The sequence below is a fragment of the Eptatretus burgeri genome, chromosome 4, assembly GCF_056783735.1.
Source record: "Eptatretus burgeri isolate ZD-2024b chromosome 4, Ebu_testis_v1, whole genome shotgun sequence".
Classification (NCBI taxonomy): domain Eukaryota; kingdom Metazoa; phylum Chordata; class Myxini; order Myxiniformes; family Myxinidae; genus Eptatretus; species Eptatretus burgeri.
Genome location: NC_140964.1, coordinates 84,603,488 through 84,617,054, shown reverse-complemented (window position 1 = coordinate 84,617,054; position 13,567 = coordinate 84,603,488). Strand labels below are relative to the sequence as shown.

Sequence of the window (13,567 nt, the reverse complement as noted above, 5' to 3'; positions counted from 1 at the left end):
CCAGATGACAGATGTTGGTGTGTTGGTTTGGGGAAGACTGGATAATTAGCAGAACAGAAGGAGATTATTGGGAAGGAGACGGAGTTTATAAACCTTTTTCAAACAGTCCATATGATAATTCCGTCGTTAACATTTATATTCACATGAGCTGCAAAATATAAACATCGATGAAATTGCTGTGATTTACTGTCGATTAACATCATTGTGGAGATGATGGTGTTCGCATTGGAGAAGTACTGCATTATGTTTACGAGAGAAAATGTCATTGTTTGTCTGAGGCTTTTGCTCATTAATGTGTACTCCTCCCCCCTCACCTTGATATCACTCTTGCCATCATTTCTACTCTGCTGTTGATGTCTCCCCCCCCCCCTCACCGTTTTCTTCCCTTCCATTCTGCTTTAGCTCTTCCATGAGCCTTGATCATCCATACAGAAATACCTCCTAATTCCTCCCCCCTTGTTTTTTTTTCTCTCGAAGAGATTCTCATGACTGACTCTTAAACCGTCGTTTGTTTTATAGCTGTCCATCACATTTTCTTTAGTACATTTGTTCTACTTTAATGACCACCATTTTACAATGATGGTATGAGACAACATTCAGATATTGAACTAATCATTTTTTTAGCAGGAGTTGAGCTAAATGTTGGAAGAGTTGAACAACAAAGGATGGAGCATTAGCAGATTAATATAGGGTTGGAGGAGATTAGGCATAACAGGGGCACTAATGCACTTCAGTTAACGAGAGAAGAGTAGAAAGCATAAAAGATGGGCATGAGTAATGTGTATAAAGATCATGGATAGGTTTGGCAGACAGTACGAGGTGGCAATGGGCAGTAGTATTGAAGGAATAGAGCGAAGATAATTAGCTGACGTAATTGGGGAGAGTACAACATTGACAAGTTATTCTGTTTTTTTTTAATGCAGGACCGAAATTCATGAATAGGATGAGATAATACAAATGTACTGTATTGTTTATGGTTTGCATAACACTATAGTTACCACACATTGGGAATAAGGCAAAGGATGAATCCAGTTGTACACAAAGCACAACAATAGTCTCAGACACTGACATTTTATACCTAACCCTACATTCTCTGCCCTCTTGATCCAAAGAGTTAAAGGGGTATAAAGCCTACAAGACCTTCATTCACATCTTGATGGAGTACTGCCCTCCCCTTTGAGCTGGTTCCCCTGCCTCAGACCTTGTCCTTCTTGATGCTGTGTAAAGCAAGGCCCTCACAATCATTGGGATTTCCCATAATGAAGCTGAGTGTCTATGCCTGTTATTTTCACACTGCAGACAGGTTGGTGGCCTCTCTGTATTGTACCACCTCCATGTTGGTCTTACATTCTCTGCCTTCTTGGCTCTGCCCCTCCCAGGTTTCTGCAGGGTGCACATGGTCTTCTAGTAACTCTTCTTGTTCATCTCCCAAAATCCAGGCTCATTCCCCCCCCCACTTGTTTGATAAGATTGGATGCGGTTATTATGTCTGTCTTTTTTTTTTCCATCAGCCGCTGATAACGGATAATTTCCATCATGCAAAAACGATACCGCTGAACTCATTTGTTCCTCTTTTCTCTCACCTTTGGAACCAACTTCTCTGGTCTGTTCTGTCCCATTCTTCTCTCTAGGGCTTCAAGACAGCTGTTCACCACTACCTCAGATCACCCCCCCCCCACCGCCACCACCCTCCCCCTTCCATACTCATGATCTATTCCACATGAAATTGCCCCCATTCCGAAGCACTCCCCTTTTCCAGGTTACTGTGATTTCCCTCCTTCCTCACCTACCTTTCATTTGTTACTTGTCAGTTCATTTGTTCCTCTTCTTGCTGTGTTTCATTCAGCTTGTTCACCCCCCATGTGCCCTTTTCTCTCTCTCCTTGATCTCACTCTCACTTTCACGATAATATACTCTGCTGTTCGTGTTATTTCCCCCTTCCATTTTGTTCCCTTCCATTCTGCTCTAGTTCCATGAACCTCAATCATGTTTACAAAAATAAGGAGCCATGGGTTGTATCTCACAACCACTACACCTTCGCCCTCACCCTCAGGATTAAGGTGAATGTGTATTGTACCTCATGAAAGACCATTTATAATTCTCATAGTAGAGGGCATAAATGGCTGATCTTAGGACACCCACTTGGCAGTGGTTGATTATTTTTACTGTATTTTTGCTGTCTGTTTTTAATGGAGCATGAACTCTGATGTGAGGGACGAAAATGATCATGTGATAAGGCATGTTGAGCTAATTGGTCTACTCATTGATCTGATTTGCCTTGTATCTCACTGGTCTTACCAATCTGATACACATTCCAGACTTCGTCCCTTAGATGTGCAGCTTCTGCTGCTTCTGGCTCCAAAGGTGAATGTTGTACCGATCATTGGCAAAGCGGATGCCCTCACTGCAAAGGAAAGAACCCGCCTAAAGGCAAAGGTGAGCTGTGGATGATTATCAAGGTAGAAGATGAAATTAGGATTAATTCATGTTCTTTTATTTTATTCCCTTTCTGAGTGATACAAAATGCTATCTCTAGGTCATTATAATCTGAGAAGTGTCTGTGTGTTTGTTTGACTTCGATGCACTCCAGAACCACTGGATGTAATGAGTTGAAAACTGGTGGCTGTACTTGGGTTGTGCATAGGAAGGTTTTAGGTGGTTAAAAAAAAGAAGTCCTGGGGGGGTTCAGGGTGTGGGGAGTACCCCAATTCTCTCGATTTAAATATGTCCTCGAGGGCCGTTTGGTCCATTGGACCAAATTTTCAATGGTCTTCACAGCCTTGTTGCATACCCACCTGCTGTACTGCTTGAGCATGAGCATGCCTTTCACCAAGCCCAGATGTGTTGGGGGTCAACACAGGGTTTATACTGTTATTGTTGTTATTATTATTATTATTGCAATATAATACTACGATTCTTCTTCTTGTAAATATTATTAGTATTAACTAGACGACCCGTGAACACGTTGGGTTCCTGTTGTGACAGCGGTTGATAAAAAAAATCATTTCAAAAAAAAAAAAAAGATGGCTCCAGTGAACTATACCGCTGAGGTTGTTTGCATTCATCAAATACTCCCGAAGAGTACTTGACTGAATCCGGAATTGATTTTTTAATAATTTTTTTCGTTGCCCGATTTTAACGAAACTTGATACTGCACACCGCAGGCGAGTGGTGAGTAAGGTGGCCATAAAAAATTTGCGCTATCGTGTACCATTTTTTGGCTGCATTTCGGGAACATACATATATACAAGATGAGAGTTTTAGTTATTTATTTATATATATATATATATATATTACTTCTGCCACCAAAGGTGAAGGAGGTTGTTTTCACCCCTTTCTGTGTTTGTCTGTGTGCAGGATATCTCAAAAAGTTATTGACAGATTCAGACAATTTTGTGGACGGGTTGGGTGTGTGACAAGGACAAAATGATGAAATTTTGGTGAAGATCCGGAATCGGATCCGCCGACTAGAATTGTTTTTTTTTTTAAATGATTCTTCACCATTGAGAGGTGGGGTCAAAAACGATAGAAAGCACAATATGTCAAAAGGTTGTTGATGGATTCAGACAAAATTTGGTGGACATGTTGGATGTGTGACAAGGAAGAATAAAATAAAATGACCGTTTTTACAGCTATTTTTCCCTGCTGTGCAGGGGTTGGGCTTTTTCTTGAGGCAATGTTTTATGGCCGGATGCCCTTCCTGACGCCAACCCTGGTCGCCTCTTACGACACACAGGGATATGGTACACCTATTCTAACCGGGGCATACACCGGGACCAGTACACTGGTACTCATTTCGCCGACCTCGGAAGGATGACAGGCTGAGTCAACCCCCTGGTGTTAATTCAGCAGTCAACGGGGCTTGAACTCAGGACCCTGGGATCCCAAGCCACCACCCTAACCACTAAGCCAACACCAGGCTTGTGTGACAAGGAAGAATTGATTCAATTTTAGTGAAGATCCAAATCAGGGTCCGGACGGATCGCCACTCCAACACAGGATAGGATACCAGCGAGCTGGCACTCATTTTGCCGACCTCGGAAGGATGACAGGCAGAGAGTCAACCCCATCTAGTATTAATTCAACATCCAAGCAGGATTTGAACTCAGGACCCTTGGATCCCAAGCCCACCCCTCTAGCCATAAAGCCAACACCAGGCAGGTACATGAGGAATATATGCTCGCAAATTAATCACTTACACACTCCCCTCCTGCTTGGTTGGTACCCCAGCAATCAAACTGACAAGACAATACAAGTTGTATTGTTGGGAATCTGGAAGCCATGAGCACACAACATTCAGGTCCTATAGCTCCGTTATTTCGATAAGTGATTGTGGATAGATAGCTCCCCTTTCCCTAGTCTAATGGGTGAATAAATGTAAATGCGCTGTGAGTTACTTTGATAGTCAGGGTTTTCTTTTATTTAACACCACCAACGATAACAACACCAACGGAAACCCTATGCTCCCGGCATTCTCCGCGCGCTCGCTGAAATGCGGGTGTGTTCAGAATGCAATCGCGAACTGGATTCCATTCCCGAATATGGACACGAATCGAATCGCTTGGCTGCGCCCCACAAAATGGGATGCGACAGCCTCCACCCAACGATGAGCGAACTGAATTCCATTCCCTAATATGGACATGAATCTGCTCGCTTGGGCACTCCAAGAAATGGGATGCGACAGCCCCCACCGACGGCGAACGAGTCACGCCAGAAGCGAGCCGCGCCCGAGAGGGATAAGAAGGGAACGGAGAGACAGAAGTGGGCTCTTCTGGGTTCTTTTTCTTAGTTTCTGGCCTCTTCTGGGTTCTTGTTCTTGTTCTTGGTTCGTGGTTGGTGGTTGTTCGGAGAGCACAGAAAGTGGATGGTGGTTCTTCGGTTGAAACGACTCAGCGGATTGTGAAGGATCGGCGCCTCGTTTTCACCAGCGTGTGTTCTGGAGCACGAAAGGATCCGCCGGAGCTCGGGAGGCTGATCGCGGCTCGCCGGTGTCTGTATTTGGCTCGCCTCTCACTGGTGCCCGGTGCAAATCAGCTCGAAGACCATACGAGGTGGACAGGTCCAAGGCAGGTTCTTGTCTGCAGCTCGTCCTTTCCATCTGAGCTGGAGGCCTTAATAAAGACCACTTTGGGTCCGATTCTTGTGTATGTGTGTGTGTTCGTGGCGCCAGTCTGCAAAGCAATGAATTGTTAAGTGCCTTGCTATACATACGTGCTTATCAATATTCGGATAACTCTGCCCTTACGTGCTCCCCTCATTTCCCTATTGTTTAATAAATATCCCCATTTGTGAAATGTATCAGCTCTTTCATGTCCTTTCCTCCATTGGCTTAGCGTGCTGCGTGTTGGAAAATTAGCAAGGCTGTTGTGCCACCGTAAGGAGACCTTTGGACCGACAGATCTCGGTGACCATCCGCTCGGGTCACACACGGTTCAAGTACGCTAGCGGCTCGTTCCATACAGGTGCCGTCGAGGGTGTGGAGACTCTGTAAATCGCCACGTGAATATGTAGGTATTTTGAAAATTGGCAAATAACCCTGTACCACGTGGTAGAAATATTGACGCTTCACGGTCCGATAAGGGATCCGTACTCTTCGGAGTTTTCCGAAGAAGTACGATCTAAATTCTGGGTGATCAGCGGAGTTGACTCTACGGCTCCATCTAGCAGTCGTGCTCGTCGCCGACGCCCGGCCCGCAACAGTATTACTCGGTACAATCACATAAGATTCGCCTGCAGTAAAACAGTTACTTAATCCTCGATAACATCTGCATTAACGGGAGCTGGGTTTGGCTAACATTTACAAGAATCTGCAGATCGACTGACTGATGTATGCATGATATTTGAAAAATGTATTCGGCTGAATATGTTCTTGTGGAACAAGCATTGAGTGGCGGAGGTATGCGCTCTACAGAGTGCCCTTCTTGTAAATGTAAGCTTTGTTGCAATGCTATCATTGTTTTTGTTATATATTTTGTAATTGGAATGCCATGCCATGGGAGGAGGACGTATTAAGCGAATTTATGTTCCTGAACATGACGTGCGTTTAAAACATGGGAAATCTAACAGATTTTTTTGTCGTTAATTAGGCTAATCAACTTGTGAGTTCATGATGATCATTTAGGTGTATCGCACTCCACATCAGAACGCTCTGGTAGAACTCCACAAAAAACATTCCCCCCCCCTCCGCCCCCTCCACACCTCCATTTATAGTAGAGTCTTAAAGGATCTGCAGGGTTTTAGGGGTCCTTTGGGTTCTTGGGAACTTTTGGGTCTTCTGGGTCTTGGGGCTTTTGGTCTCCGGGGTCTTTTGGGTCCTCGGGGACTTTTCAATTATTTGGGTCTTTTAGGTCCTCGGGGTCATGAGTCTTTTGGGTCGTATGGGTCTTTTGGGTTATCTGGGTCTTTAATGTCTTCAGGGACTTTTGTGTCTTTTGGGTTCTTGGGGTATTTTGGGTCCTCGGGGTCTTCTGGATGTTTTGGGTCCTCGGGATCTTCTGGATGTTTTGGGTCCTCGGTGTCTTCTGGATTGTTTGGGTCCTCGGGGTCTTCTGGATTTGTTTGTGTCCTCGGGTCTTCTGGATGTGTTTGGGTCCTCGGGGTCTTCAAAGGTCATGGGGTCGTAGCAATCTAAAGGGTCAAAAGGTACATTCCAATAGTGCGTAACTAATGAATCTAATTTTTTTTCTTTTTTTTGGATACATAGTTAAGGCTCGTGGAAGAGCTCGTGCATTGAACGGATCAGGACATAACAGGATGCACAAGGAACAGTAGAGACAAGGTGAAACACCAACAGCAGAATCAAAAAGCTATGGCAGAGGGAGACTTGGACAGGCAAAGGATGTGGGGAGGAATGTCGGGCAGGAGAGGGTGCATGGGGGTGGATAAGATGATTCATAACATTGATACAGAAGGAAACTCCAAGAAGGGAAAACTGGAAATATGGGTTGAAGGGATTTGGGGAGGGGGTGGTGAGGGGAGGTTAATGAGGGTATAGGTGTTCTTTTTTAAAATTGGGGATGATCTGAGATGGTGGTGGACAGCTGTCTTGAAGATCTGGATGGAGAAGAATGAGATTGAAGAGAATGTGTGGTAAAAAGAGGATTGAATGATTGGAAGTGAGCAATGATCCTGGATTTACGTAGTTTCACCAGAAGAGGGTTGATGGTGGACAGTGTGTGCCCTGCAGAAACCTTGAGGGGGACAAAGCCTAGAAAGAGCAGAGGGTGCAAGACCAGAAAGGAAACGATAGAAGACAGAGACCACTGAGCTGTCTGTGATTGTGAAGTGATAGATTCATAGACTAATTGTGGGAGATTTGGATAATCTTGAAGAACCTTGTTTCCACTCCATTAAGCTGCAGATGAAGGCCTTGTAAGTGGATAGAAGTTCAGGTGTATCAAGGAAGGACTGCTACGATGTAGGATGCCGAGGTGGTGACTGGCATTGGAGGCCAACTTTGAAATGTGGTTTGCCTAAGAAAGATCATGGCTGATGGTGAGACCCAGGAGTTTTAATGATTGAACTTCCTCAAGAGGATTGTTAAGAAAGGAGATGGGGGAGGGGGAGGGGTTGCCAGATGGTCCTGTGAGATTTGTCAGCATTGAAAGTGATATTCCAAGTGTTTGACCAGCTTGTGATTTTTGTCAAGGACTGAGGAGGGGGAAGAGGCTGCAGCTGCCTGTCTGAAGGATGAGGGACATCACAGCTGAGGGTGGAGTTGTCAACAAATGGATAAGGAGGGTGTTCCAGTGTCAGAGATCATTGATGAAGACCAGGAATAGGACTGGGCCCAGAACACTGCCTTGGGGCAATCCAGCCTTGAGAGAGAGAATTGAGAATTTGAAACTTCATTTATTGCATTCAGGCATACACAGTACAATACATATTTACGATAATACAGAACTCAACAGGAAATAAAACTCAGTTCAAAGAAATTATAAAGTTATTATAAGTTTTGAATTCTTCACAAAGCACAAAACATTTGCAATGCACCATTTTCTCTCAAAAAATTAACGTTTTGATTGCTCAAAAAGAAATCAAAGCAAAATGTCTTCAGGGAACTTTTGTGTCTTTTGGGTTCTCGGGGTATTTTGGGTTCTTGGGATCTTCTGGATGTTTTGGGTCCTCAGGATGTTTTGGGTCCTCTGATTCCAACCTAATCTGGATGACCAACAATTCCAACCTAAGTCGTTTTGAAACAGCCTTTAAAAATAGAGATAACATCTGGTCCATGACCATTGTTGATTTTAATCTTCCTAGATTTGTAGATTTCATATTTTGCAGCAGCACCCAGAAAATTAAAAAGAACACCCACATCTTTACATATAGGTTTAAAGGGTACACCAAAAATAAACGTGTAAACTAAAGGAAAAAGATAATTGGTGAAAAAGATAATCAAGTAGAAGAAAAAGAAAAGTGAGTTGACAACACTTCACATAAGCATGAAACAAGTCTTCCCTCCTGATCACAGGATATATTTCTGTCAGCGAATTATTAATATGGTGAACAAATGTGTTGGAGGAGAGGGCCCAATGTGCCAACCTGCACTGTATATCCGCAAATACACCATGTATGGGGAAGGTATACATATGAAGCCAAAGTGGAGTACAGGGAGAGCCCGGCCCGAACCGCTCTGACCACAATGCTATTCGTGTTCTTCCAGAATGGGATACGTTTTCCTTTTGTCAAAGAAGATCACAAATTCCAGTCTTAGTTACAAGATGAAGGGGGTGGAGGCGGGGGGGGGGGGAGGCGTGTGTATGTTCAATCTCCGACTGAAAAGAAGAAGAATGGAGTACTTTAATGTCAGGGAAACTTAACCGAAAGTCATCAATGATACCAACACCTTCCCAGCCAATATTTAACCGTTTAAATTTCTGGATAACTATATGCACCACTTGGTCCACAAGTCGGACAGATCGAGAACCAACTGCAGATAGTACCACACCAACAGGTTTTCACTTAACCCCAGATATGTTCCTCAAGTCACACACCTTCTTGATTCCTCCTTGGATAAATTTTTGAATCAGGGCCTGACTATGAGGGATACCAGGGAAAAATTATTGAAAAAAAGGGGTTCTTGAAGGAGCATTCCACAATTATATGCGTCAAGCAGCCAATGGACATCAAACCCTTTCCAAATGCCCAGTAAACTACGACATAACTTCGAAGAGAAACAAAATTTATGTGCTCGAGATCCATCAAAAAAAGATGCCAATCATATCTCAGTTTACCAGCTTGTTGCATGAGAAAAAATGCAAAACATTGCCAGGGTAGTTTTTCAGTGAACAGCAGTTTCTGCAGAGACTGCAATTGAAAGGCCACAATCTGACCAAAGATATTAACACCTTGGCCACCTTCCTTTCAGGGATAGTACAGTATCTCAGGTCGTCGCCAATGGTATCCACTCCAAAAGAAATTTACCAGTATTTGCTGATTAACCATAATTGTTTGATTTGATGGCTGCAGAGCAGTGATTCTGTGCCACAATTTTGGTGCAATCAAGTTATTAATGACAAGAGTACGACCTTTACATGAAAGGGACTTCAACAGTCCTTCCCATGTTTTCAGTCTGTATTTAATTTGTTCCAATACTCCTTCCCAATTTTTCATCTCCATCTCATGATTGCCAAGGTACACTTCAAGATATTTAACTCAGTCTGTCCACCTGACTTTTGTGGGAGTGATGGTGGTAATGCACAAGAGAGGTCACTTTTTCTGCACCATAATGTTGTACTTTTATTCCAATTTATCCCACCAGAGGAGGCCACAGAGAAATCTCTCGGACAACGCTGTAAAGCAGAGACATTGTTTGTACTTCCAATTAAAACAGACATCATCAGCATACGCTGTCTGCACAAATCTTGCTCCTTCTATACTTCTCATTCCCTGAGGTATTTGCTGTCTAATGGATAGCAGGAGTGGCTCAAGGCAATTATATATAAAAGACCAGAAAGAGGGCATCCTTGCCAAATACCCCGTTGAAAAGGAAAGGAAGAACATAACCTATTGTTAACTTTCAACAGACAATGAGTATTGGTGTATTGGAGTTTCACACAAGAGAGGAAGGTTTCACCAAAACCCATTCCCTTCAAAACAGAAACAAGGTATTTGTGATCAACATGATCAAAAGCCTGAGCTTGGTCAAGAAACAGTAATCCAAAATCATCACACAGCTGCTTATTGCACAAAATAATATTTCTTACCAAAAATATATTGTCATGGATAGATCTTCCAGGCACACAATAAGTTTGGTCTGGATGTATAACAGAACTGATAACAGTTTTCATGCGATTTGCAAGTACTTTAGAGGGAATTTTATAATCAGCACACAGTAAAGACACCGGTTGCCAGTTCTCCACCAGTTGAGGGTTCCCAGGTTTTGGCAGTAAACGTACGACCGCTCTTCTGCAAGATACTGGAAGTTCTCCATCACGTATGCTTTCATCAAGAACGTCGAGTAAATCGAGTCCCACAATGTTCCAAAATGTCTTTTTGAATTCCCCTGGCAAACTGTCTATTCCAGAGGCTTTTCCATCTTTCATGCTCCTCACAGCTGCTTCAAGTCCATTTGCCGAAATTTGGGAGTCAAGCATGTGTTGCTCATCCTCTTCGACATTCGGGAGCCCAGCAAGTAATTCTTGCATCATCTCATTGTCCACGTTCTGAGGAGAATACAAGTTAGAATAGAAATCCCCCAGTGTACGCCTGATCGTTAGCTGAGAGGTTTCCAGGGACCCATTGGGGGTGAGTCAACTATGAATTTGTTGTGACCTTTTAAGAAAGGTCTCTAATTTTAAAAAGTCCTTGTTTGTCATATCCAATGTTAAATAGCTCATTCACATTCTTACCAAGGTACCTATTGCTTGTTGCCGTACAATCTCCTCCAGCAATGCTTTCTAAGACCATATTAATTGGACACATGTGTCTTTCCCATCCTCATCATCGTTCTGTTCTCGGAATACTGTTTCCCGTTTTAACCGGTTAATTGATATTGGCTGCCTTTTGGTACTATATAGACTATATTGTTGACAAAAAGGTGTTATTTGGGTTTTTGCAATATCCCACCACAACCGGAGACAACCGCAGGTCACTTCCCTGGATATGCTGCTTCTGCTCTCCCAACAATGGATGGAAGTCCTCAATGCCAGACAGGAAATCCGAGCCGTATCCCTGGACATATCACGTGCTTTTGACACAGTCTGGCACCCTGCCCCGCTCACCAAATTATCTTCCTATGGTATCCAAGGCCATCTCCACTCGTGGCTCGCAGACTTCCTCTCCTGTCGCAGTCACCGTGTGGCCCGAAATGGAGTTCTTTCATCCCCTCTTCCTGTCCAGGCTGGAGTTCCTCAAGGTAGCATTCTGGGCCCTGTTCTTTTTTCTGGTTTTCAACAATGATCTCTCCGACTCTCTGGAAGATCCTCTATATCTCTTTGCTGATGACTCCACCCTCTGCCGTACCATCGGTCATCGCTCAAACCAGCAAGCAGCAGCTTCTTCGCTCACTGCAGATCTGGATAAAATCACAAACTGGTCCAACACGTGAACATGTCTTTCAATCCAGACAAATCTCACACTCTCACTATGTCTCTTTGAAAGGACCGTTTAAAAAAACTCCCCCATCCACTTTCTAAACAATCCTCTGGAAGAAGTCCTTTCTTTCAAGATTCTGGGTCTCACTATCTGCCATGACCTTTCCTGGGAAAGCCACATTTCAAACCTCGCCTCCAAATCCAGTCGCCAACTGGGAATCCTCAGTCGTGCAAAGTCCTTCCCCAGCCCACCTGAGCTCCTGACCACTTACAAAGCTTTTGTCCACAGCCTGATGGAGTACTGCTCTCCCCTCTGGGTTGGTGCTCCTGTGTCCCACCTTTCTCGGCTTCACGCTGTAGAAACCAAGGCATTTTGGATCATTGGCATCTCCCGCAATGAGGCTGAGTCTTTGGGCCTCTCACTCATTCACCGCAGGTTGGTCGGTTGTCTTTCTGTCTTCTACCGTCTCCTCTCCAGCCTCGCCCCCCCTGCTCTCTCTGCAATTTGTCCCCACCACATTTCCCCAGGGCGCTCAAGGTCCGCCAACAACCACCTTCTGGTAATACTACCAAAATCACAAATCACTGCCCACCTTCACTCTTTCATTCCTCTTTTTCCCCGCCTTTGGAATAAACTCCCTCACTCTATTCATTCCCATTCTTCCCTCCAGGCCTTCAAAACAGCTGTTCACCAACACCTCTTATCATCCCCCATCCAAATCCTCGATCTTTTCTACCCCCGATAATCAACCCAAGCCCACCTCCTTCAAATTCCCTGCTTTCCTTCCTGAAAGTCCCTGTAATGTCCATCTTCTATTCCCCATGTTCCCCGTCCCATCCCTCTCCCTTCCACATGTCTCCTAATGTCTCTGTTCCCCACCGTTTTGTCATTCCCACTCCCTCCCCTCTTGTCTCATGTCCCCCATGATGTGCGTTGCGTGTTAGCTCTCACACGAGCCTCAACAAGGTATACAACCCCCCCCCCCCAAAAAAAAAAACCAGGAGACTATCAAAATGAGATTGAGAACGAATTTTCTCCCACACAACTCGAAAGGCATCATTGAAACCCTTGTCTTGTAAGAGGTGAGTATTGAGAGACCAATAATCACTACCACCCGGTGGAAAAGGTAATTTAAAAGATATTGAAATTAGGTGGTGGTCGGTAAACCCAGTCGGCACAATTTGAGTCGAAGACACAACATTTAACATTGGCTTGTTTACGTAAAACCTGTCAAGCCTTGCCATTGACATAATACCATCATTACATCGACACCATATATAGCAACACAAGAGTGGGTGTTGCGACGTCCACACATCCTCAAAACGGTAATTTTTGATGGTGTCTTCCAACACTTTCGTGGAGGAAACATGCGGTTCATGGCCATTCCTATCAATTGAAGGACAAATTTAACAATTAAAATCTTCCGCAATACAAATAAAAGCAGTTGCATCCAAAGTTTTTACTTCGTCCCGAAATGTGGAAAATAAGATTTTCCTCTCCATGGGATCACTTGGTGCATATACATTTAGGATAACAATCTTTTGAGTGTTTAAACAAACTCGACTGATATCAGATGCCCTTTATAGATTTCTTTGAAGGAAACCTGGTGAGCACACAACCTGTGACTTCGGCAGATGGCAACGCTGGCCTGAGGTGTAGGAAACCTGCTTAACCACCACCACCCCTTGAATAGTTCCGTCCAATCAGCCACCTGAGTATTCATGGTGTGAGTTTCTTGCAATAAAATAATGTCAGCTTTTGCTTTCTCTATTTCTTGAAGGGTTTGTACTTTTCGTCAGGTGGAACGACCTCCATTTATATTCAGATATAATGTTCAATTCCATTATTGATTGTTTTGTGGAATGAAGTCACTTTCCTCATTTCATTCCTTGTTTGCCTTCGTAACAGCTTTCCTTAAGCATTGAAATTCAGGTTCCTGAAGGTTCTTCCCTTGCAGCAAAGGCTTTGCAGCTGCAATGAAGGCCAGAATATTGGGGAAATTGATTCACAGAATATTGATTCACACTTTGTG

The 13,567-nt window shown here is 43.9% G+C and overlaps 1 protein-coding gene across 5 annotated transcripts in view; it reads left to right on the top strand.

The window, feature by feature from the left end:
- The window catches only part of LOC147028573 (septin-2-like), a 159,349-nt gene that overhangs the window by 94,654 nt on the left and 51,128 nt on the right, over positions 1-13,567 (top strand). For all 5 annotated transcript variants that reach the window (XM_085879107.1, XM_085879106.1, XM_085879111.1 and 2 more), the window contains one exon: positions 2,319-2,436. In XM_085879107.1, the coding sequence (XP_085735233.1) occupies positions 2,319-2,436 (118 nt within the window). The remainder of the gene's footprint in view (positions 1-2,318; positions 2,437-13,567) is intronic.